General features: G+C 42.4%; 1 protein-coding gene and 1 pseudogene across 1 annotated transcript; one reads left to right on the top strand and one right to left on the bottom strand.

Annotated features, from left to right (window-relative positions):
* Window positions 1-15164: 15164 nt before the first annotated feature.
* Window positions 15165-21956, bottom strand: LOC131900446 (uncharacterized). The gene is made up of 2 exons (XM_059251658.1): window positions 21539-21956; window positions 15165-17037 (listed from the first exon to the last, which is right to left on the bottom strand). The coding sequence occupies exon 2, from the start codon at window positions 16971-16973 to the stop codon at window positions 15165-15167; it is 1809 nt and encodes a 602-aa protein (XP_059107641.1). The 5' UTR covers window positions 16974-17037; window positions 21539-21956.
* Window positions 21957-22450: 494 nt separating this feature from the next.
* LOC131900854 (U1 spliceosomal RNA) lies at window positions 22451-22623 on the top strand (annotated as a pseudogene).
* The last annotated feature ends 596 nt before the right edge of the window (window positions 22624-23219 follow it).

Genomic DNA, 23219 nt, shown 5'->3' with positions numbered 1-23219 from the left:
TTTTTAAGGTCAAAAAGATAAATATTTTAGATAGACAGGTCATCTTCAAACCCTTCACACATCTACAGAATGTGGCATTTAAGATGTTTTAATAAAATAGATTTTTTTCTTTTTCTTATGACTATGAAACATGTCTGCTCCTGGCAGCACCAATCTACTTCAGAGAAGATGATGGACATTGAAGAAACTTCATATGGAGTTTACTTTCACTGTGGCAAAAGTTAGCCACTGGGCAAGAAAGTGCCCTCACATTGACTGCTGACAGTATGCTGTCCAAAATGGACAAGCAGGACACAAAACAAAGGAGTGCTGATCCTTGCCAAGACAAAGTAGGAAGGCTCTTTAGAAAATCCTAATTCACAAATGAGTCTGTCAGATATGCTAAGCCTGCAGGCCAAAGAATGGATGCCTCAATATTGCAGAGAAATCTCGGGTGACTGTCCAGGCAGCTAGCTGTTTTTCTCATAACTCACATTTTTTGGATGTTGCTTGTTTGCACTTCCTGTTTTTCTAGGTAATATCATTCCTTTCTTGGATCTCTGAGGGAGTTGAAGATTAGATAGTTATAGTTATAGTTTTACTTGTTAACAAATTCAGAAAAGAAACTCACCAAGAGGTGTAAAGTATGTAAGTTGGAAAGACATAGAAGATAGCTTTTGGTTGGTAATACAAATTAGGATAAAAAGTAAATTAGGTACATTTTGGACTCACCAAAATAGAATAGATAATGGGATATTTTCATCGAATTTGTCAAATGCAAATGGACTAGATATTGTTGATTTGTTTATTGCCTGTATATATTATATATAGTTATTAAAATTATACTTATTTGTATATAGTTTTTCTTATATTAGTTGGAACATTTTTTATATTAGATAAAAAAGAGAAAAGCTGTGGGATAATGTTCTTGTACACTGGTTTAATAAAACGCTGATTGGCCAGTAGCCAGGCAGGAAGTTTAGGTGGGGCAAGCAGAGTAGTAGAATGCTGGGAAGAGGACAGACAGAGTCAGAAGTCACCAGTGAGACACAAAGGAAGCAAGATGACAAGGCAGAACTGAGAAAAGGTAACAAACCACATGGCTAAACATAGATAAGAACTATGGGTTAATTTAAGTGTAAGAGCTGGTCAGTAATAAGCTTGAGCTAATGGCTGAGCAGTTATAATTAATATAAACCTCTGAGTGATTATTTTATAAGCAGCTGTGGGACTGTGTGGCCAGACGGGACCAGAGAAACCTTCCTACTACATTCTGATGTTCTTTTGAGCTCTTTATTCCTTCCCAATAAGTATAGCCTTTTTTTGTACTTATATGAGAAGTTTTGAAGTCAGATGGTGTCACTGTGTGTGCTATGATATAAGTGGGTTTTTGTTGTTGTTGTTGTTTTGTTTCTTTTTAGAGACAGGATTTCTCTGTGTAATTTTTGTGCCTGTCCTGGATCTCGATCAGTAGACCAGGCTGGCCCCAAACTCCCAGAGATCTGCCTGGCTCTGCCTCCTGAGTGCTGGGATTAAAGGCATGCAGTACCACCGCCCGGTGAGTGTGTGTTTTTAATTTACAAATTCATTTATTTTGTTCAATCTTGTGTTGATCATTTTTTTCATTCATGATGACCTGTTTGTTGCCATGAGTTTTTTGTTCCTTTTTTTGTTTGTTTGTTTGTTTTTTGTTTTTTTGTTTTTTTGTTTTTTTGTTTTTTTTTGGTTTTTTGAGACAGGGTTTCTCTGTGTAGCTTTGTGCCTTTCCTGGGACTCACTTGGTAGCCCAGGCTGGCCTCAAACTCACAGAGATCCGCCTGGCTCTGCCTCCCGAGTGCTGGGATTAAAGGCGTGCGCCACCACCGCCCGGCAAGTTTTTTGTTCTTGATGGCAAGATTTGTTAGACTTTATATTGGACTTTTGTTGAATCTCTAGCTCAAATTCCATTCTGACATAATATTGTGATTTTCTGTCAAAAATCCTGAAGGTCTCTATTTTATCTACTTCCTTTTAATTATAAATTTATTTATAATTAATTAATAATTAATAATTTATTTATAATTTATTTATAAATTCTTTTAATTATAAATTTATAATTTTGGGTACAGATGTTTGTCACATTTATATGTATTTATGATTTATTTTTAGTGACACATAAGAGATATGAGTGTGTGTTTTTAATTTACTATATTCATTTATTTTACTTGAACAGTATGAATGTTTTGCTTGTATGTGTGTATGTTCACCATGTGTATGTTTGGTACCTTCAGAAGACAGAAGCGGGCATTGGATGTCTTGCAACAGGATGTAGGGATGATTTTGCATGACCATGTTAGTGCTGGGAACAAACTCCAAGGCTTCTACAAGAACAATAAGTGGTCTAAACTGCTGAGTTATCTCTCCAGTCCTAAACTTGACATATATACACTGAAAATCAAATGTTAAGAGAGTTGATTTGTTTAAAAATTTGTCACTGGGGGATGAGAGATTGATGATCAATGTAATATGCCCCAACCTACTGTGGTTGATGCAACCCTGAGCAGATTGCCCTAAGCTGTATAAGAATTCAAACTTATCAAGCCATGATAGCAAGAGGACAGTAAGCAGCATTTTTCCAGTTTGACAGCATATCTGTAATGCATAAGCTTATGGTGTATATGTTTGCAAATCTGTTCCTGGCCAGCTCCTCTTTGAATGTTAGTGAGAACCAGAGGGTTATTATTACTGAAGAACTCCACATGTTGTATACAGAGCCATTTCCCAACCTGCTACATGTGTGCACACACATGTGCCCACCCAGAATAAATAAATATGCATACACAAATACATACACACATGTAAAAATATCAAGTTCTTAGTCCTGTGCTCATTCATGACAATGCTCTTATTCCAGTCTGTACAAATGGTCTTGACACCAACACCAATGCACAAAGTTGAAAAAAAATTCTGAGATCATGGTTCAGAAAGACAGGACTCTTTTTATTTTATCTCTTAGTTCATTTATTTGTACATAGGATATCACACTGCAGTCTAAACTGAACTCAATTTGCAATGTACTACTGACTGGGTTGTCCTTCCTGGAATCATTCTGCCTCACTGCTCTAAGTAGTAAATAAAGGCATGAGCCAAGATGCCCAGTTTTCATCTCATGAAAAAATGTGCACTAATAGCCCGAGGCAGAACTACTAGATATTTTCAATTATGCATTTCCTAAAAAGAATTAATAATTTCAAGGACAAATTTATTATGAACCCTTTCTTGGCCAAACATAGTACATTAGCATTGTGTGAGGAACAGGGGAATGTGCAGAGAGAGGCATAAAAATTAACATGATTGAAACCAGGGACTGGGGCTAAGGTTGGTAGCCTGCTTGGCTAGAATGTGCTAAGACCTGTGTTCCATCCTCCGTATGGCATAGTCCAGGAATGGTGGCTCATGCCTGTTATCCGAGCACTCAGGATTCAGCAGTGGGAAGTTGTGGAATTCAGAGTCATGTAACATGAATCTTAAAAGGTCTTATTAAAAAAAAACCTGGAGCCAAATATTGGGGTGAAAGCTGAAAGATCAAAGAAGCAGAGCAAGCCAGCCACAAGTTCTTACCTCTACAAAATCCTCAGCCTCAAGAGAGTTCCTGTTTCCTCATGTCTTATATATCTTTCAGAGTCCTGTCATATTACTTTCTGGGATTAAAGGCATGTGTGCTTCTCAACCAAAGGCATGACATTTCAAGTGTTGGGATTAAAGGTGTGTGACACTGTCCCAGGCTCTGTTCCCAGTGTGGTCTTGAACTCACAGAGATCCAGACAGATCTCTGTCTCCTGAGTGATAGCATTAAGGGTGTGTGCCATCACTGTCTGGCATCTATGTCAAATCTAGTGGCTGGCTCTGTCCTCTGATTCCCCAGTAAGTTTTATTGGGATGCACAATATATCACCACATTTCCCCCTTTTTGTCTAAAATAATAAAAGGTTTTAACTAATATAAGGAAAACTACATACAATAAGTACAATAAGGATATATAATATATACAGTCAAGAACTTGGAATCCAGCCATTGACTCCCCTGTTTTCCCCTGCAGTGCATACAATAAACTATTCATTCTATTCTGGTCTCAAACAAGCCATTCTCCAAATACAAACTTTTTTACTGTTACAGAAAGGGACAGCCCACTCTGTGACTCAAAGGGGTATATTTAGAATTGTGTGATGCTACAAACCTTTATTCTGAGAATTTAGGGGTAGATTCAGGAAGACAGAAATGTCAATGCCTTATGAGGTGATACAGTGGGCACCAGGCACACTCATATGGCTTAATAAAGAAAAAGCTCTTCAGTAATAACAACCCTCCAGTTTTTTCTTTTTACATGTGTGTATGAATTTGTGTATGCATATTTATTTATTTCGGGTGGGCGCATGTGTGTGCACACATGTAGCAGGTTGGGAAATGGCTCTGTATACAACATATGGAGTTCAGAGTGAACATGTGGAGTTCAGAGGAGAGTCTGTAGGAGTTTGTACCCTATAGATTCCAAGAGATGAACTCAGGTCATTAGGCTTGGCTGCAAGTACCTTTAAGCAATCTTGCTGGCACAAGATTTGGACTTTCAAATTTCTTCTTTTCTAAGCATTCATAAGCAATGAATTTCAGTGAAAAAATAGTGAAGTACAAATTCATTATAATGTTTTTACTAATTGCAATATAATTCACACAAGTGACATTTCCCATTTTAAACTGTTTGGTTCACCATTGACACTACTTTATACAGCTACCACTGCTCTAATTCCAAAAGTACTTATGTGAGACCCTTCTTTTAAAAACAGAAGTTTTCAGGTTGTGGTGGCACACTGCTGTGACTCCACTAGAGGCAAGAGAACTTGGGAGAATGGAGCAGGTAAATGAGGTGGACTAAAATCTCATTCAACAGCCAAAATTATTCATAGCCCCAGACAATTTAATCTGAGAGTTAAGAAAGATCACGTAAGTAAAGTTCTTATGAGTTCAAGCTGTATGTAATCACCAGCACAATTCAGACGTGGAAAACATGTTTTTCCATAGAGGCATATACATCAATTAAATAATATCAGCAAGCACTAATAAGGAACCTGAAGTAAAACACTCCAATCCTTACACAGAAGGCCAGGAAAGTGTTGGTGTCTTGGCTAATAATTTGTAGCTAAGAGAGGTGTGAGCAATCCTAGTCATGTCTTATTGAAGTTGATGATATCTGTTGAGTATCAATCACATGGTTTAAATTTGGCCGGGATGGTTTTGGCACCTTTTCAGCTTTGAAGCAGGAGGATCACTCCACTGTGCGATGAGTAATGAGTAATGATCGTTGTGCCAAGGAGGAAGAAGCGGAAGTGCCTAGTGTGGGCAGGAATAAGGCAGGACCGACCTTGCAGTCCAGATGCAAGTTCTACTGCAAAGCCAATCTCTGGAGGTCTGGGATAGTTCTGTGCCTGGGGTGGAAGCCAGGGCTGGGAACCTCTGCGCTCTGTCGCTTCACAACACTCTGTCTCTAAGGGAGTAGCTCCTGTCACTCAAGCCTCACTAGCCAATCAGGGCCACCAGACAGACCATCAGTCAGAATGAGGAAGGCACTTCTGGTCCATCATGCTACAGGTTGAGGGCTCACGGAATGAGAGCTCCCATGGTTCCCTGTGCAATTATGTGCCCCGCTGCCAGAAGCTGTGAGAAGAACCTGCAGACTCTGAATGACATTACTCCAGGGGCTGCACTTGGGCAAATTTAAGGGAGCAGCAGTCCATTTGTGGAAAGATTCTTGTTGTTGACCTCAATCTTCAGCGTGTGCACATGCCCTGCTTTTATTTTAGCCATGGAAAGTAGATTTGCCCCCTTGGAAAGCCCTAATTTCTCTAGTGTCTTCTACAAGTTCTGCACTTGACACTGAACATTCAGGTGTAGTTAATTCTGTGTAGGGTGTAAACTCTGTGTTATTAACACATTTGCATGTAGATGCCATGGTGATTGAGTCACTTTGTTAGTAAGGCCTGACTTATTGGGTTTTCTGGCCTCATGTGTCACAATTGACTCTATATTAATTGTGATTTTGTTGCTAATTTTGTTCTAATATTCCATTGACCTCTTTATTCTTTTCCAGACAGTCTTTAATGCAGGTGTACGAAATCTGATTATGTCAGTGTGTGCTAATTACTCAATCTTGGTTTAATCATTTTTTTCATTCCTTATGACCTTTTGTCACAAGTTTTCTTTGGTAGTAGAAAAAATTGTTAGACTGTTTTATTGGAGTGTTGCTGAATCTATAGCCCAAATACTGTGCTGAAATAATTTTGAGGCTTCATGTCTATAATCATGGAATTTCTCTCCTTTGATCAAGTTTCTTGATTTCTTTTACTACAAAGTTAGTTTTGGCTACATAGATATTTATCACATTTCTATTTATTTCTGGATAATTTATCCATGGTAACACGTGAGAGATATGAGGGTATGTGTTTTTAATTTTTCTTTATTTTATTTCATGTATATAAGTAATTTACTTTCATGTACATATTTTTACCACAAGTGTGTTCGGTGCCCATAGAAAACAGAAGGGGGCATCAGGTCCCCTGCAACAGGATGTAGGGATGGATGATTGGTGTCACCATGTTAGTTCTGGGAACAAAAACTAGGTCTTCTACAAGAGCAACAAATGGTTTTAACTGCTGAGCCACCTCTCCAGTTCTAAACTTGGTAGATTTTTGAAACAAGCCTATGATGAAAAGTGAGTGTAAAGAGAGTTGAAGTTTGCATTAAAATCTGTCTTTGGGGGCTAGAAGATGATGCAGTATGCATACTTGTTAGATTTGGACAGCTTGACAGAAGCTAGAGTCAAACTGGTCTGTAGGCAAATCTATTGGGTATTTTGTTGAATAGTGATTGATGTAATGGGGCCCATCCCCCTGTGCTTGGTGCCAACCTGGGCGGGTGGTCCTGAGTTGTATAAGGCAGCAAGCTGAGAAAGCTATGATAGCACGAAGGTAGTAAGCAGTATTTCTCCAGGTTGACAGCATATGTAGAATGCATAAGCCTATGGTATATATAAGTTTGGAAATCTGTTCCTTGCCAGCTCTTCTCTGAATGTTAGCCAGAGCTTGATGCTTGTAATTACTGAACTGATTTTTTTCTCAATTAATCTTATTAATTACAGAATAGTTGCTCCTTCAAGATTTCAGAAAACATTTTGAAACAAGGTTTGTTATGTTGACTCACTTTGCCTTTCCCTCCTACCTTCCTGGCTCAGCCTCCTAAATTCTTGAATAAAGGTTTGTAGCAGTACACATTTCTAAAACTCGCCATTTGAGTCAGAGTGGGATGTCCATTTTCCCAAAAGGAAAATTATTTGTGCATGGCGCATTGCTTCTCCCCTGAGACCAGAAGAGAAGGAATTGATTATTGTGTACACTGCAGGAGATACAGGCTACACAGCACCTAGATTAGAGGTTGTTTAAGTCATTAACCTAAAGGTGTCTCTGTTTTAAAGTAGGATCTGATTGGACCCAGTGAGTGCCTTTCTGTATACTTTTCGAGTATGTGTTAATTAATACCATATGAATGAAGGAATGCCAAATTTGGGGAGGTTACCTTGTTAGACTGAAATTTCCAATTGGGCAACTGTCTAATGTTGGTAAGTTCAAACATGATTGTCTCACTTCAGTTTGGTGAGAAGACTGAGACACTGAACATGTGGCTGGGGCTTCTGTGCCAGTGTACAAACTCAGCAGCTAGCATTTCACATAGGGCGGGATCAGACAGTCTTTCATAAATGTAGGCTTGAGCTCTGTGCAGGACATCTAGTTTGACCAACACCATTTGTTGAAAATGTTGTCTTGCATTCTATTTGTATTTCTAGCTTCTTTATAAAAAAAAAACAATTGTCCATAGGAGTGTGGGTTCTTGTCTAGTTTCTCAGTTCAATGCCGGTGACTGATGTGTCTGTTTTTATGCCAATACAATGTGATTTTTATTAAATAACCCTCTAGGACAATATGCAATTTGGGGTGGTGAGACCTTCAGCAATTCTTTTATTTTTCAGGATATCATTAGCTATCCTGGGTTGTTTGGTTTTTCCATTTGAGGTTGAGAACTGCCCTTACAAGGTCTATAAAGAATTGTGTCGGTACTTTGATGGGGATTGTAATGAATCTGCAGATTGCTTTTGGTAGGATTGTCATTTTTACTATGTTAATCCTATCAATCCATGAGCATGGGAGGTCTTTCTAATTTTTCATTTCTTCAATTTCTTTCTATACAGACTAGAAATTTTTATCATGTAAGTCTTTTACTTGCTTGGTTACTACAAGATATTTTATATAATTTGAGGCTATTTTGAAAAGTGTTATTTCCCCACTTTCCTTCTCAGTCCTATTGTCATTTGTACATAGGAGAGCTACTGATTTTTGTAAATTAATTGTGTATTCAGCTACTTTGCTTAAAGTGTTTACCAGTGGTAGGAATTTCCAAGTGAATTTTTAGGGTCACTTCCATACACTAACACATCATCTGCAATTAAAAATACTTTGACATCTTCCTTTCCAATTTGTATCCCCTTGATCTCCTTCGGTTGTCTTATTGCTCTAGCTAAGATTTCCAGTTCTGTATTAAATATATTTGGTGAGAGTAGAAAGCCTTGTCTTGTTCCTGATTTTAGGTGAATAACTTTGAGCTTGTTTCTGTTTAATTTGATGTTGGCTATAGGCTTGCTAGAAACTGCCATAATTTTGATTAGGTATGTTCCTTGTATCCCTTATCTCTGCAGAACTTTTATGATGAAGGGGTGTTGGATTTTGTCAAAGATGTTCTGCATCTAATGAGACAATCAAGTAGTTTTTTCTTTATGTTTGTTTATGGTAGATTACATTTCTTGATTTTTGTATATTGACCCATCCCTGCATCTCTTGAAGGAAGCCTACTTGAACATGGGTGAATGATCTTTTTGATGTGTTCTTGGGTTTAGTTTGGGAGTATTTTATTGACAAGCTTTACATGTATGTTCATAAAAGAAATGTCTGTAATTCTCTTTCTTTGTTGGGTCTTTATGTGGTTTAGGTTTCAGAGTAACTATGACTTCAAAAAATGATTTAGGCAGTGTTCCTTCTGTTTCTATTTTGTGGGATAATTTGAGTAGTTTTATCACTAGGTATTTTTTGAAAGTTTGGTAAAATTCTGTGCTAAAACAATCTGGCCATAGGCTTTTTTTTTTTTTTGGTTGGGAGACTTTTAGTGACTGCTTCTATATCCTTAGTCTATTTAACCTGTTTTTATCTGATTGTCATTTAACTTTAGAAAGTGGTATTTACTGAGAAAATTATTCATTTGTTTTAGATTTTCCAATTTGATTGAGTAAAATTTTTCATGCATGTCTTTATAATTCTCTGGATTTCCTCTGTATCTATTTTTATGTCCTCCAGTGCTGATATTAAAAATGCATATCATTATGCCCAGCCTCAGTGTTTGCTTTTAAAATGTCACCACCTGAAGGATGTAGCAAGATAGGGAAAAACATGCAAGGCTAACTTCAGTAATTTACTAAAGTTCTGGCCAACTTGAACTACTTGAAACCCTGTCCCCTCAAAACAAAAACAGCTGTGGGTGCTGATGCACAAGTGTAATAGGACTCAGAAGGCATAAGTATAGTGATGGAAGCAAGTTCAACCTAGTATTCACATAGAGTTTGAAACTAGCCAGGTCTACACAGTGATACCCTGCCTCCAACACCACAAGAACAAAAGATGGTATAACCCATGGGAAAAGAATACCTACAAGTTGACTTGCAAGTATGTGCAATACTGAAGTCACTAAGCATGGAATCCAGAGTGCTAAGGATGTAGGACAGGTGTAGAGCACTTGACCTAGCATATACAAATCTCTGGGTCCCATCCTAGCACCTCACAAAAACATCTTGTTGAGTCATAATTCCTTTTTGTTGCCCCTGGTTCCCTGCACCTCCCTGTGTAGCCCAAGGCTAGTCTGTGTGCTTGGATTACAGGCATGTGCCACCTAGTCAGCTTGACATATTGTTTAAAAATCTCCTGAAGAGTCTAGAAAAGACTTCCTAATCAAACAAAAGTACTAACAGCAGAATGCATTTACACTCCTCTTGCCCCAGGAGTTCAATCCAGCAGAACATAGACTCTTGAAGCTCCTTTATGTTCTCTCCCACTTCAGAGGGCATTCATCCAGGTTTCTGTTTAATACAATTAAGGTGAATCATCAGCATCTGGCTAGTTTTGTGTAAATTTGACACAAGTTGGAGTAATCTGAGAGCAGGAAACCTCAGTTGAGAAAACGCCTCCACAAAATTAGGTTGTAGGCAAGCCTGTAGGATATTTTCTTAATCTGTGATTGATGTGGAGGGCCCAACACATTCTACCTGGTCACATCCTTGGTCTGGCAGTCCTGGATTCTATCAGAAAGCAGGCTGAACAATACATGAAGAGCAAGCCAGTAAGCAGCACTCATCCTTGTCCTGTGCATCAGCTCCTGTTTCCAGGAGTCTCCCCTGCTTAAGTTTCTGTCCTACATTCCTTCAATGATTGACTATGACATCGAAGTGTAAGCCAAAAAAAAAGTGCTTTCTTACCCAAATTACTTTTGGTCAGGGTGTTTATCACTGCCATAAAAAAAACCCTAAGATAACCAGACATTCCCCTTTTGCAGATCTGTTTCTTCACTATCCAAATAATAGCAGTATATCCCATCTCACAGTCAGATGTGTGACCAATCAGTTCAATATTTGACTTCTAGTAGGCACAACTTCAACATTTTTTTTTACCTGGCATAGTCACATGGGCTTGGGAAATGCCAATACTTTACAAGCTGTGGCAGGAGGATCATGAGCTTGAATACAACTTGGCTATATGGCAAGAATAACTTCAAGAATAAATGGATGAATACATACTTGTTGAATTTTACTTTTGGTGAGTTAGGTTTTTGGCATACTATGGGTTGTATGTTCTTGGTCAAGCTAGTAGCCTCTATAGGCCTTAGTCTGTTTTTTTAGATGTCCAGAACAGTTACACCCAGAGAAATAAAGAATTGAGAATGCTCAGGTACTGTGAACATTAGCACCATATCAGGACTTTGAGCACCTGCACCCCCGTCTTGTCTCTCTTCCCACACTTGAACAGAAACCAAGCTTCAGTGTAACATCCTGGAAGAGAGTTCCAGCCTCTTGTCACAGCCCTGCCTCGTCTGATGCCAAACAGTCGTTAGTCCTCTCTGATTCCCGAGAATGTTTTAAGCAAGCATTAAGGGGCCAAAAGCCCCAACAAACAGCCCAAGATTTAAACAGCCCAATCTGTTCCAAATCCAAAAGCCACAATAAATGCATAAGATTTAAAAAGCCAGATCTGATCAAATTCCCTGGAGAGGCTGATCTCCCCCTCAACACAGAGAAGTCTCAGAAAACGTCTTATTTTGCCCAGGCTCTACTTCCGGTCTCACCCCAGCTCCCTATTTACTCTGAGCAATAAGCTCTGAGCCCTGGACCTTCAGCACACATTTATTTAAAAATGCACAAAGAGTGAATACCCCACTCAGACAAGAGCTTCCTGGAAGTGGGAAGGGGTGAGGTGCAGGGAAGAGAGATGTTGGGTGTAAGTTTTATTCTATATATTCTTGTAGCCCAGGGTAACCTAGATGTTGTGTTCTCTGGATCTCAACTCCTGGGATTATAGGCAGGTTTATTCAATGCTGGGAATCAAACTGTGTGGCTTCTTACATGGTGCATGCTCCTAGGCAAGCCTTTTATCAAACAAGCTACATCCCTACGCCTCTTTAAGAAATGTAAGTGCTGTATGCCTTTAATCCCAGCACTCAGGAGGCACTGGCAGATGGATCCTTGAGTTCTAGGATAGCTAGTTTATACAGTGAGTTCCAGGACATCCAGGGTTACACAGAGAAACCCTGTCTCAAAAAAGAAAGAAAGGAAGAAAGTAAAGAATGAAAAAAGGAAAAAGGAAAGATTTAAGTGCTATAGCCAGGCATGGTGGTCTATACTTTCAATCCCAGCCCTCAGGAGGGAGGAATAGACAGACAGATCTCTATGTGGTCAAGGCTTCTGGCCATCCAGAGCTACATAGTGAGACCATCTCCCAAAAACAAACAGGAAATGTAAGTGACAATAGTAAATCCGGTATTTGGAAGTTACTTTTGTAGAGGTCACTGAATCTTCCCTTGAGTGCACTAGGTATGTAAGTGAAGGAAAAAGGCTGCCTTCTCTAACTTCACTTTGCATCTGTCTGCTCCATTTTCTTTTGGTCAGGGCATAGCTATAAGACTTTACCCTAAACCTGGAGTAACCTTGGTTCCAGGGAGAACAAAATCTGTTACAGTAGCGCCTGTGCACCACCCATTCACCATGTCCGAGGGAGGGGCTGTGGATTAAAAAATAGAGACAAGAAACAGCGAGTCATTTGCCACAGCAGAATGCCAAATGCCGTTTATTGAAGGAGGGAGAAAACCTTAAATACAGGCTTACAGCACAATGGAGGATCCCCGGAGGGCAGAAGTTTGTTATCCAATGTTCTACATTCTTGCATCTAAGCTGTTTACACCAAATGCAGGATACACAAACAAAGAACCTCCAGTGAGCATTCAGGAAGAAGAAAACCAGGAAACCAGCAGGGAATCAGCATAGAGAGGACATCTGGTCAAGGTCGGCAAGCAGGCAATAGTTTACTCAATATTGGTAGGCCAGGGCCCAGAAAAACCCACCAGGATAGACCCTCCCCCCCATAACACATCTCTACACTTACCAGATGAGAACAATTACTAATATGATGGTGAAGCCATGTGCTGGAGCTTGAGTAATCATCTTCCAAGAGCCAGATTGATCTTAACAGTGACAGTGATGAGGGCTTGTGACCACAGTGCACAACCAATACTGAGATTGTCCAGCCAGACACATCTCAACCAGAACCTACTAACTATGCATGCCTGTGCCCCACACCAATTTTTTCTCCATTGAGACCCAGAGCTCACACCAGTAGCCCAGAACTCCCTGCATGATGAGCTGGCACTTTGCCAACTCAGTTACAAGTCTGGACCTATATAATTGAATTAATTTATCACATCTCTGTAGCAGAGAGATGACCTTTTAAAGTCTGGATTCTTCTTCCATTCCAGGGGGCTGGAATTAAAGCCTTGAAAACCACACCTGAGTTCAATCTCTATGCCTATTCTTCACATTTTCTGTTCTGTTTCATTTGTATATGGTGGACCCTTAGTGGACCCCAGCCTGCTAGACCTTCCTAGGTGAGGCTTTGTTTCTGAAAACCATAGTAACAACAGCTGAACATTTCTCTTAGCTGGGTTGTTCCCTAGCAGTCAGAGTATTTGCCACTGTGTGCTGAAGGAATCTTGTTTGCTCCTGTGGGTGACATCTCCATAGTCATACTTTCAAATATAAATCAAGGTTCTGCTTGGGCTCACAGTGCTCAAGATAGCTCCTGTTTCTCCCTCCACCTGCTCCTCTATATGCTTTTCCTCAAGTGGTTTCCATTTCGATGAGTGAAGCAGTATCTTCTTTGCTCTAGCAATACTCCTTAGCTGTTAGGCATCTCTCCTTTACCTCACTCCTTTACTTGAATGTCCACTGGGCCTCTCCACACTGTGTCCTTCTACAAGGTCACCTGGGATGCCCTGCCAGCCCTTATACTTAGTCTTCCTGCTGCAACCTCCAAGCACCAAGCACTGGGATTGCACATCGGTTCTGAGACAGATGGCTACAAATGCACAAATTTCTCTCTCTCTTGTTTCTACCCCCATTTCTTTTTTCAATGGTTTTTCAAGATGGGTTTTTTTTTTTTTGGTGTAACCTTGGCTGTCATAGAACTAGCTTTGTAGACCAGGATGGCCTCAAATTCACAGAAATCCAAGCTGTCTCTGTGAGACCAAAATGAGCCATCTTAGAAGTAAGACCAAAATGCTTTCACCCTAAAACTAAGGCCTAAGATTTCTCCTTTTAGGAATAGGCCATTAGTTACTGAAACCAGTCAATTCAGATTCCAGAAACCAGGAATTGTAAAAGTACAGAGTCACAAGGTAGTCACGAGGTAGTGACTGCTGGACTGTGGAATGTCCTCTCCCTGGTTTCCAGGGGTAACTGACCACAGAAATGTCCCCACCTGAGGTCAGCCAATGAGAAATGGTGGCAGGTCACCACTCCCTTAGAAGTAAGATTAAGCCATGATTTCTAGAAAGCCCCTAGAAGTGAGCCAATCAGATTTGTACCCATACTAGCACTCCTAAATGATGTAACCTTGTGGCTTTTGCCTTTAAAAACTGAGCTTGCAAGAGGTGGGCACTTCCTCCAGCCTCCACTGCGTTGGATGTATTAGATAAAGTCCCTGCCTAGGTTTGTATTGTATATCAGAATTAAACCTTGCTTTTGCATTCTGGCATGCTTGTCTTTGGTGGTCTCTCTGGGGGTCATGATCTGGGCACAACAGTCTCTACCTCCTGAGTACTGGAATTAAAGGAGTGCACCACCACCTCAGGCCCTACCACTTAAAAAAAAACCTTTTTGGTATGCATCCTAAGCTAACCTAGTAGTTAATCAAAATTCTGTTCCCTCAGCCTACAGAGTGCTGGTCTTACAGGGAGGAGTCACTGCGGCGAGCCCTGACCAGCAGGGAATAACACCACGACTCGAGGATCCTTCTTCGATCATGGTTTATTGAAGCGCTGCTCGGTTGAGGGAGAGCTGAAGGTGAGGGGCCCCGACCACGGATCTCGGCGTGCTTATATGCAGGTTGTAGGCGTGTCTAACTGGCCTGACACCCGAGGCTATTGGGATTGGTCAGCTGGCGTTGCTAGGCAGACTGGCGGGCGGAAGAGTGCCAAACAGCACGGCGGAGCTGATGTGGCAAACAACTTAGGGCAACGCCCTGAGAGGAGGCCGGCGCCATCTTGTAATGGCGTACGGTCGTCACAGTTCCCCCTATATTGTTTTAGAAAATGGCAGAAAAGGACTTACTCCTGTTCAGGTCTCCACCTCATGATGCGTAGACCGATCGAAGGAGGCCTTAGCTAGCCAACACTCCTTCTCCAGTGCAATGGGTGTAAACCCTTGGAGGTGCAAAGGCAGTGAAGGACTAGTGGAGCAATAGTACAGTCCCTCTGGGTGCAATGGCATGAACGCCTCCAGGTGCAAGGGCACTGCATTATGCATCCCTGAGTACAGCTATCCAGGCTTTAGGGGAACTGCCCGCGTCCAAAGCTGCCAAAGCCTTAGCAATCGCCATTTTTTCCACCTTACGCCTTCGAGATATTCGACACAGCAAGAACAGCGCCAGGATAATGCCCGCAGCAAGTACACAACCGAACATACCAACCCCCACCCATTCCTTAAACAGGGAAACTGCTGAGGAGATCCAGGAAGTCATCCCCTCCGCCAGGCTAAGGTCCACTCGCGTGGAATTGATGACCAACACCGCCTGCCGGAGTTGCCCGAGGAGGGCATCAAAATCCTGGGACCAATTTCCTGCAAGGTAAAGAGATAAAGAGCGGGACAGATTCGCGGCCCTAGTGTAATTATCATAAGGGACACTGGTAATGCAAAGGGCATTAAATTTCCATTCACAGCCCAACTGAGCCAGCTGCCAGGTCATGTCCAGCTGTTCTTGGACAAGATCTATTCTTTGATTTACAATTAGTATTCCGCCTCTGAGGCGTGTATCAATAACAGCTTGTGAGTCCAGAGCTCGTGCCACTGTTTGAGAAATACTATTGAGAGTGGAAGCTGTCTGGACTGTAGTAGACATGGCTATGCCAGCAACCGTGGCGGCTGTGGCAGCGGCGGAGATGGCCACTATAACCGCTGCAGTGATACCAAAATCTCGTTTAGGTCTAAACAGTGTCATGGTGCTAGGTGCTTCCACTGGCACAGGGATCCACCGTGGGACTCTGGCCACCAAGGCTCTAGTAAATTGTTCTGCATCCCAGCATTGAGAAAGAAAGCATGTTTGATTAGTGCACTTGCCAAAGGAAGAATTGCTTAATATAAACAAAAATGGAGAATAAACACACACAGGAGCAGGAGGATATGTATGATTATGAAAATGTTCTACTATTGTTTTATACCCACCAGTTGGTGGCCCCTGTGGCTCAAAAATTGTAGCATTGCCCTCCTCCTTGCTGATTAGCAATCTCATGGTTGAATTATGGACAAATGTACCTAAAAAACTAGAAAAACCTGTTGTTCCTCCTTGTAGGAGGGAAAAAGCGTTCAACTCAGTACAACTACCGTTAACACCACAAAGTATCCATTTATCATAGGGTTTCATAAGTGGGTTTTGGATAAAAAGACCTTGATTGTACATAAGCCTACCTCTCTTAGGACCTCGCATATCAGGTGAAAATGTAAAACTTTTACTAGCATCAGCCCAAGCAACTACAGTTGACTGACAATCAGACCAAGGCCAAACCTCCTGTTCATAAGTATGCCAACAATGCGGGGCAAATCTTTGCTGGACTGGTGGCATCTCGGAATCTGAGAGATTATCCTTTGAACTTAAAAAGGTGCCGTTGAGCCAAACCGCCTTCTCAAGCACCTCAGTATGGGTGAGATAATAACATTGGGTTTGATTAGCATTACATGTAATATCCCCATCAGTAAGATTCCGAAGGTCGTACTCATTTTTAAACCATGCTAAGCCTTGTTTCTTAAAGGCCAGGCAGGGTTCGTTGTCTGGATCTACATCAGTTAATACAAAACAAAGTGAACCCTCTTCTTGAAATTTTCTATCTTCTCCTAAAGGGGCAATCTGTTTGTCTAATGGTAAAGAGGGGAGGCCCAACTCTTTAGAAGTAGTAAAGAATCTAGGGAACACAGCCGCATTATGGCGGACTGGCATGGGCTTCGGGTATGCTGACAGGATTCCCCATCTTGGCTCCATCTTCCCTATGCTCCATGTCATCAGGAACAGCATCAGGCCCATCTTCCAGTAGCTTGGAATCTTCCATGGAATCATCCTGTGGCGCTTCTTTCACTTCCCTGGTGAGCCTTTCTGGCACCCAGATGGGATCCGGACGTTCCTGTGGAAAAACACAAATAGCTCCCCTGGATCTCATTATAACTGGATCCGGGCCATACCATTTGTCATCAAGCACATCACGCCACAACACCAGTTGTTGATGGGCAGAGGCCAGACATGAATGATGGTCAGCGGCCGTCCTATTGTCTGCATCTCGAATTAAAAAATTCAAAGTAAATAAGGCATAGGCAATCCTTTCTTTAGGGGTAGCGTATTCTGCTATTCCCCCTTTTTGTTTAATTAACAATTCCTTGAGTGTGCGGTTGGCACGCTCAATGATGCCTTGACCCTGAGGGTTATAAGGTAGTCCTGTTTTGTGAGTGACTTGTAATTGAGTACAGAAGTCGCGAAATCCGCGGGATGAATATGCTGGGCCATTGTCAGTTTTTAATATGTGTGGTTTTCCCCAAGCAGCCCAGGCATCCAGGCAGTGGGTTTTCACATGAATCACCTTTTCCCCAGCCAGTGGTGAGGCAAAAATGACCCCAGAATAGGTGTCAATGGAAACATGTACATACTTAAGCTTTCCAAATTCAGGAATATGGGTTACATCCATCTGCCAAAGGGTAAGAGGTTTAAGACCTCTGGGATTGACCCCCACATGGGGGGGATGCAGAAATTGGACACACCCAGTGCATTGCTTAACAATTGCACGCGCTTGCTCACGAGAAATCGAAAATTTCAAGCGCAGGGTGTTAGCAGGAACATGATAAAGACGATGAAACTCTGTTGCCTGAGAAACAGAATCATTCAAACACAGAAATGCAAGGCGTGTCGCCTTATCAACCAAATCATTCATGGCATCCATGGGTCCAGGCAACAAGGAATGTGCTCTTATATGGCCAATATAAAAAGGGTGGTTGCGTTTTAAAAGAGCATGCCTAATCTGTACCAATACAGGAGCTGCCAAGCTATGCATTTGAATAACAGCAGCTGTTTCTAAATGGGCAACTGCATTGACCACATAATGAGAATCAGAAAAAACATTTATAGCACAGTTTGAAAAGTCCTGAAAAACTTGTAAAACCACTAAGCATTCCACCACTTGAGGTGTATCAGGTGTAAACTGGAATACTTTTGGATCTTGACCTGTCTGGGCATATGCACCATGACCCGTTTTAGACCCATCAGTGTACACCGTCACTGCACCTACAATAGGTGATGAAGCAGCCTGTTTTGGAAAATAAACTTCATTTTTATTTACGAAAAGAAGTAATTTGTCAGAAGGGAGGTGATTATCAATTACTCCAGAATAAGAGGTTATCAATACTGGCCAATTTTCTGTAGAGGCCACTAGAATTTGAACCTGTTCTTGAGTATAAGGAATAATAAGTTTGTCAGGCTCTTTACCAAAATGTTGAATTGCTAATTTTATTCCCACAAAGGCTTGGTGAGCAACCAAGTCTGGATAGTATGAGAGTGTTCTCAGCCCGGGGGATTGTCCCTGAATCCACAGTAAAGGCACATCCTGCCACAGGACTCCTAGGGGGACTCCTGCTGTTTGTAAGATGCATAGCAGCAAAGGTTTTTCAGGTTGCAGTCGAGCGACTTGTGCTCGACCAATAGCCTCCTCCACTATAGCCAGAAAGTGAGGGCTCGATGTGTCCCAACTTTAATTGTTCCTGAATCAAATCTTTAGCAGCCGAAAGTTTCTCATATGTTAAGGGCCACTGAGGCACCCATACCGGCTTATCAGTTGTCCAAGGAATGTAAAACATTTCCTCAGTGGCCCCTAGGAAAAACCCAGACCCTTCTTATCTGTTTTAAATTTCTCGGGGATGGGCTCAGTCCTTCCTTGTAATGATTGTCCTAGCCCTCTCCCGGGCAAATAACCTTGCCTTCTCATTATTTCTTTACTAACTTCTGAATATTCATTAGTCAACTTCAATTGCATTTGCTGTTGGATATCTCTGCCCCATAGATTAATAGGAATCTGCACTACAAACGGTTGAAAAGTACCTCGTTGTTCTTGAGTCTGCCAATATAGTGTTTTTGCACTAATTTCAGGTGTTTCTTGGTAACCCAGGCCCTGTAAAGATTGGGATGCCTCCTGCAGAGGCCAATGCCTTGGCCATTCCTCCCGGCGCATGACACTCCTGTCCGCGCCAGTATCCACAAGACCCGAGAACTCTTTGCCCTCAATCTTTAATGTTAGCATTGGCCTGCTGCCAAGGTCCAAGGACAGACAGGCTAGATCTACACCTGTCGAGCCAAAGCCCTGAAAGCCTCGCTGTTTAGCCTTAGATGGAAAGTTTTTATGTGCAGAAGGAACTATTAACAATTGTGCAATGCGGTCTCCAGGGGCAATCGATACGATCCCAAAAGGAGAGTGACACATGACCTTAATTATACCCTGATAGTCTGGGTCTATTACTCCAGGCAAGACTATCAGACCCCTCATAGTATTAGAAGATCTCCCTAAAACTATTCCTACAGTATTATCTTGAAGGGGTCCTGACATGTCAGTGTCAAGTATTTGTACTCCCATGCTTTGAGTCAGTACCAGTCCGGAGGTGGCACGGAGGTCCAGCCCTGCGGAGCCTGCGGTTGCTCGCCTGACTTCGGCGGCGGGCGCAGATTGGGTTCCTGAATTGCCCCATATGCATTCGGGCCCTGAGGACGGGGGCCCCGCTGCCCGTTTTTTGGCATCGGGGAGCGGTTTGAGTCAGGAATGGGCTGCCCATTGATGTCCCTGACAGATCTACATTCATTGGCCCAATGTTTCCCCTTTTTGCATCTAGGGCAAGTTCCTGGAGTTTTGGCATTGTTGCTGGCAGTTCCAGGACCGGACTGTGGGCAGTCACGCTTTACGTGCCCCGTCCGTCCACATCTAAAGCAGGCTCCTGTTCCTTTGTTTGCTCGTCTGCTAGCAGCCATAACGGCTGCCGCAAGGCCTGCGTTGGTAAGAGGGCCACCTATCTCTCTACAGGCTTTCAGCCAGGCTTCAAGCCCTTTACTTTTCCATGGTGTAATGGCTCTCCTACATTCTTTTGTAGCTTGTTCGTATACTAGTTGCTGAACTAGGGGCATTGCCTCCTCTGAGCTGCCAAAGATCTTCCCTGCAGCTTCCATCATTCTTGCCACAAAGTCTGAAAAAGGCTCATTTGGTCCTTGTATGATCTTTGTAAGGTTACCGGACACCTCCCCCCTCTTAGGTAAGGTCTTCCATGCTTTTAAATAAATCTCATTGATCTGGCTATACACTTGTATTGGATATGCTGTCTGATTAGCTGCCCATTGCCCTTGGCCGAGTAGCATGTCAGCTGTCCAGGCAGGCTGTTGAAGTTGCTGGGCATTAATGCGTGCCTGAGCATGGGCCATATCGGTGACAATGGACTTGAAATCCAAATATTGTCCCGTGGAAAGACATGCTTTTGCTACCTCCATCCAGTCTGATGGAGTCATAGCTTGAGTAGTCAATCTCTGCAACAAGGTCTGTGTATAGCTTGCTGAGTGGCCATATGTTTGGGCCGATTGCACTAGATCTTTAAGCTGTTTATAGGAAATTGGTTCATGCCATCTATTATTTGTCTGAGGATCCTCAAATACGGGGAAGGCGGAAGCTAATTTGGACCAAGTTTTTCCCCGAATAAAGTGGCATCCGGAACTCGGTCCATCATATGGTGGCGGTTTCCGCCTACCAGGCAGTGGCGCCTTACCACCTAGCGGCGGTTCCCATTCACCATATCTATCCTGTTCATATTTTGCAGCTTCCTCTTCCAAATCTATCTCTTCCCCTTCTGACAATTCGTCCTCTGTCTCTTCCTCATCTGAAAGATGCATTGCAGCAAACTCATCTAATACTGGGTAGAGCGGTGCACTCGGTTCTACCCCTAGTGTGTCTTCATCCTTTTTCTCTTTTGTCTTTCCCTTTTGTTTTTGTTTTTCTCCCTTTTTCCTTTTCCCTTTTTCCCCTTTTTCCTCATCATCCCTGCTGTCTGTCCCTGAGAGACTGTCCTGATATGCTGTTAATGCCTTTCTGCCTGCCCTGAGCGCCTCCATATTTCGATCGTCTTTTAAACAAGATCGCATCAGCTTCCAGAATGGAAAAGTCCCTGCTTTAAGTGTACCTTTCTCTCTGGCTTTCGCTAGGTCTTTCCCTAGTTTGTCCCAGCTGGGGATAGTTAAGTCTCCAGAAACCGTAAACCATGGAGCTGTCCGATCGATATCCTGCAAAACCTGTCTAAGGGTACCGTTACTGATTTTTAAATCTCTCTGGCGTAAAATCGCCTGGGCTGGCCGTACGAAATCCTCACAATGCGAACTGTGCTTATTACCCATGATACTTATTTATCTACATAAGATTTATCCACGGGCGTGCGCTGCCGCTTTATCTATAGCGGACTTACTTCCGCTTTAGACACAGCAACAAAGGCACTCTTGCCCGGGCTTGTGGCACCGGAGCCAAAAACAGCACAAAAGAACAGCAATAAAAATCAGAGGGAGCAGTCCAGCAACAATAAGAGGGTCAATTCCCGCAATCAACATGCCCGGGGACTTACCGACGTCGTCCGCTTCCCGTGTGAAGTTCTGAATCCTCTTCGGCCCCTCACCGTGGTGCTGCCACGGAGGTTCCCGGGTTTCGGCACCAGCTGCGGCGAGCCCTGACCAGCAGGGAATAACACCACGACTCGAGGATCCTTCTTCGATCACGGTTTATTGAAGCGCTGCTCGGTTGAGGGAGAGCTGAAGGTGAGGGGCCCCGACCACGGATCTCGGCGTGCTTATATGCAGGTTGTAGGCGTGTCTAACTGGCCTGACACCCGAGGCTATTGGGATTGGTCAGCTGGCGTTGCTAGGCAGACTGGCGGGCGGAAGAGTGCCAAACAGCACGGCGGAGCTGATGTGGCAAACAACTTAGGGCAACGCCCTGAGAGGATGCCGGCGCCATCTTGTAATGGCGGACGGTCGTCACAAGTCACCATGTCTGGCATGACATCATATTTACCAGTAGAAAGAAAGTCAGGAAGACTCAACAGTGGGAGCTGAACCTATGTGTTGTGATGATATGAAGGATGACAGGACTTGTAGAAAGTTAGTTTCTGTCTCTCAGTCTCTCTCTCTCTCTCCCCATCTCTGGAGTAAGTATGTATGTTTAGGTGGGTCTAATGTCTTATAAGATGATGCTGAACTGAGTCATTCACCATCACAACTTCTTTATGTAGTGCTAGAAATTGGGCCCAGTGTTTCTTGCATGCTAGATATGCACTCTATCAAATGGGGTCCATCCCCATCTCCTGAAACACAGTTTATTTACATATATCTCAGATAATAGATACGTAAGATTTCCCACACACCATTAGTTCTCTTGACATAGACTGGCGGTCTATAATTATATCTACTCCTGACACAACTTGGAAAAAGTTAGATCTCACAAAGTAAAGAGTTCAGATCCACAAGAGCCCTCAATCATCATACTTACCTGGCAGGGGAGATACCATGATCACGAAGGTGGTTTTCCCACGGTGAGGCTTATCCATTGTACTCTGGATGTGCTGACCCCTGTGATTTCCCCAAATGTGGGAAACTCGACTGCATAATTTGTGGTAGTGGAAAAAAAAAGAGAGCCCTCAGTCATGATGTCCATTGTACATTCTTACCTCCTATGCTGACCAACCAACTATAAATCAACTGTAGGTTTTGGTGATCTTTTCCTGCTGTATAACTTATAGGGAGCTCACTATGGTTATGGTAACAATGGTGAGGCCTGCCTCAGCTAGGGAATCACTTTCCTTACACTTACAGGTCTTGGTGGCTTCACTTTCTTCATAAATATACTTTTCCTTCTAGTAGCATAAAAATCTACACTTTACAAAAAAAAAAATCAAAGCTGGGTTTGAAGTTCCATAGGTTGAGTGCTTACTTTGTACTACACCAATCTCTTGATTTGGTCTCAAGTATAGCATACGCTGGGTTAACAGCTGTAATGCCAGCACTTGAGAGGCTGAGACAAGGGGATGGCAAATTACAGGCCAACATGGACTACACTAAGAGAATTTGCCTCTAAGAAATAAAATCTGCAACTCATCACACCACCACCCATCTAACCAACCTAAAACTTTTAAACGTTCATGTACATCATTGACTACATAGGCAGTTTAAGGACAGCTTGAGATACATGGCACATTGTCTCATAAATAAATGAATGAATTAAAAAGTAATTAATTAGTTTGAAATACTAGA

Source organism: Peromyscus eremicus, unplaced genomic scaffold (assembly GCF_949786415.1).
Source record: "Peromyscus eremicus unplaced genomic scaffold, PerEre_H2_v1 PerEre#2#chr22_unloc_1, whole genome shotgun sequence".
Lineage (NCBI taxonomy): Eukaryota > Metazoa > Chordata > Mammalia > Rodentia > Cricetidae > Peromyscus > Peromyscus eremicus.
Note: the sequence above shows the minus strand (reverse complement) of the source record. Positions and strands in the feature narration are given on the sequence as shown.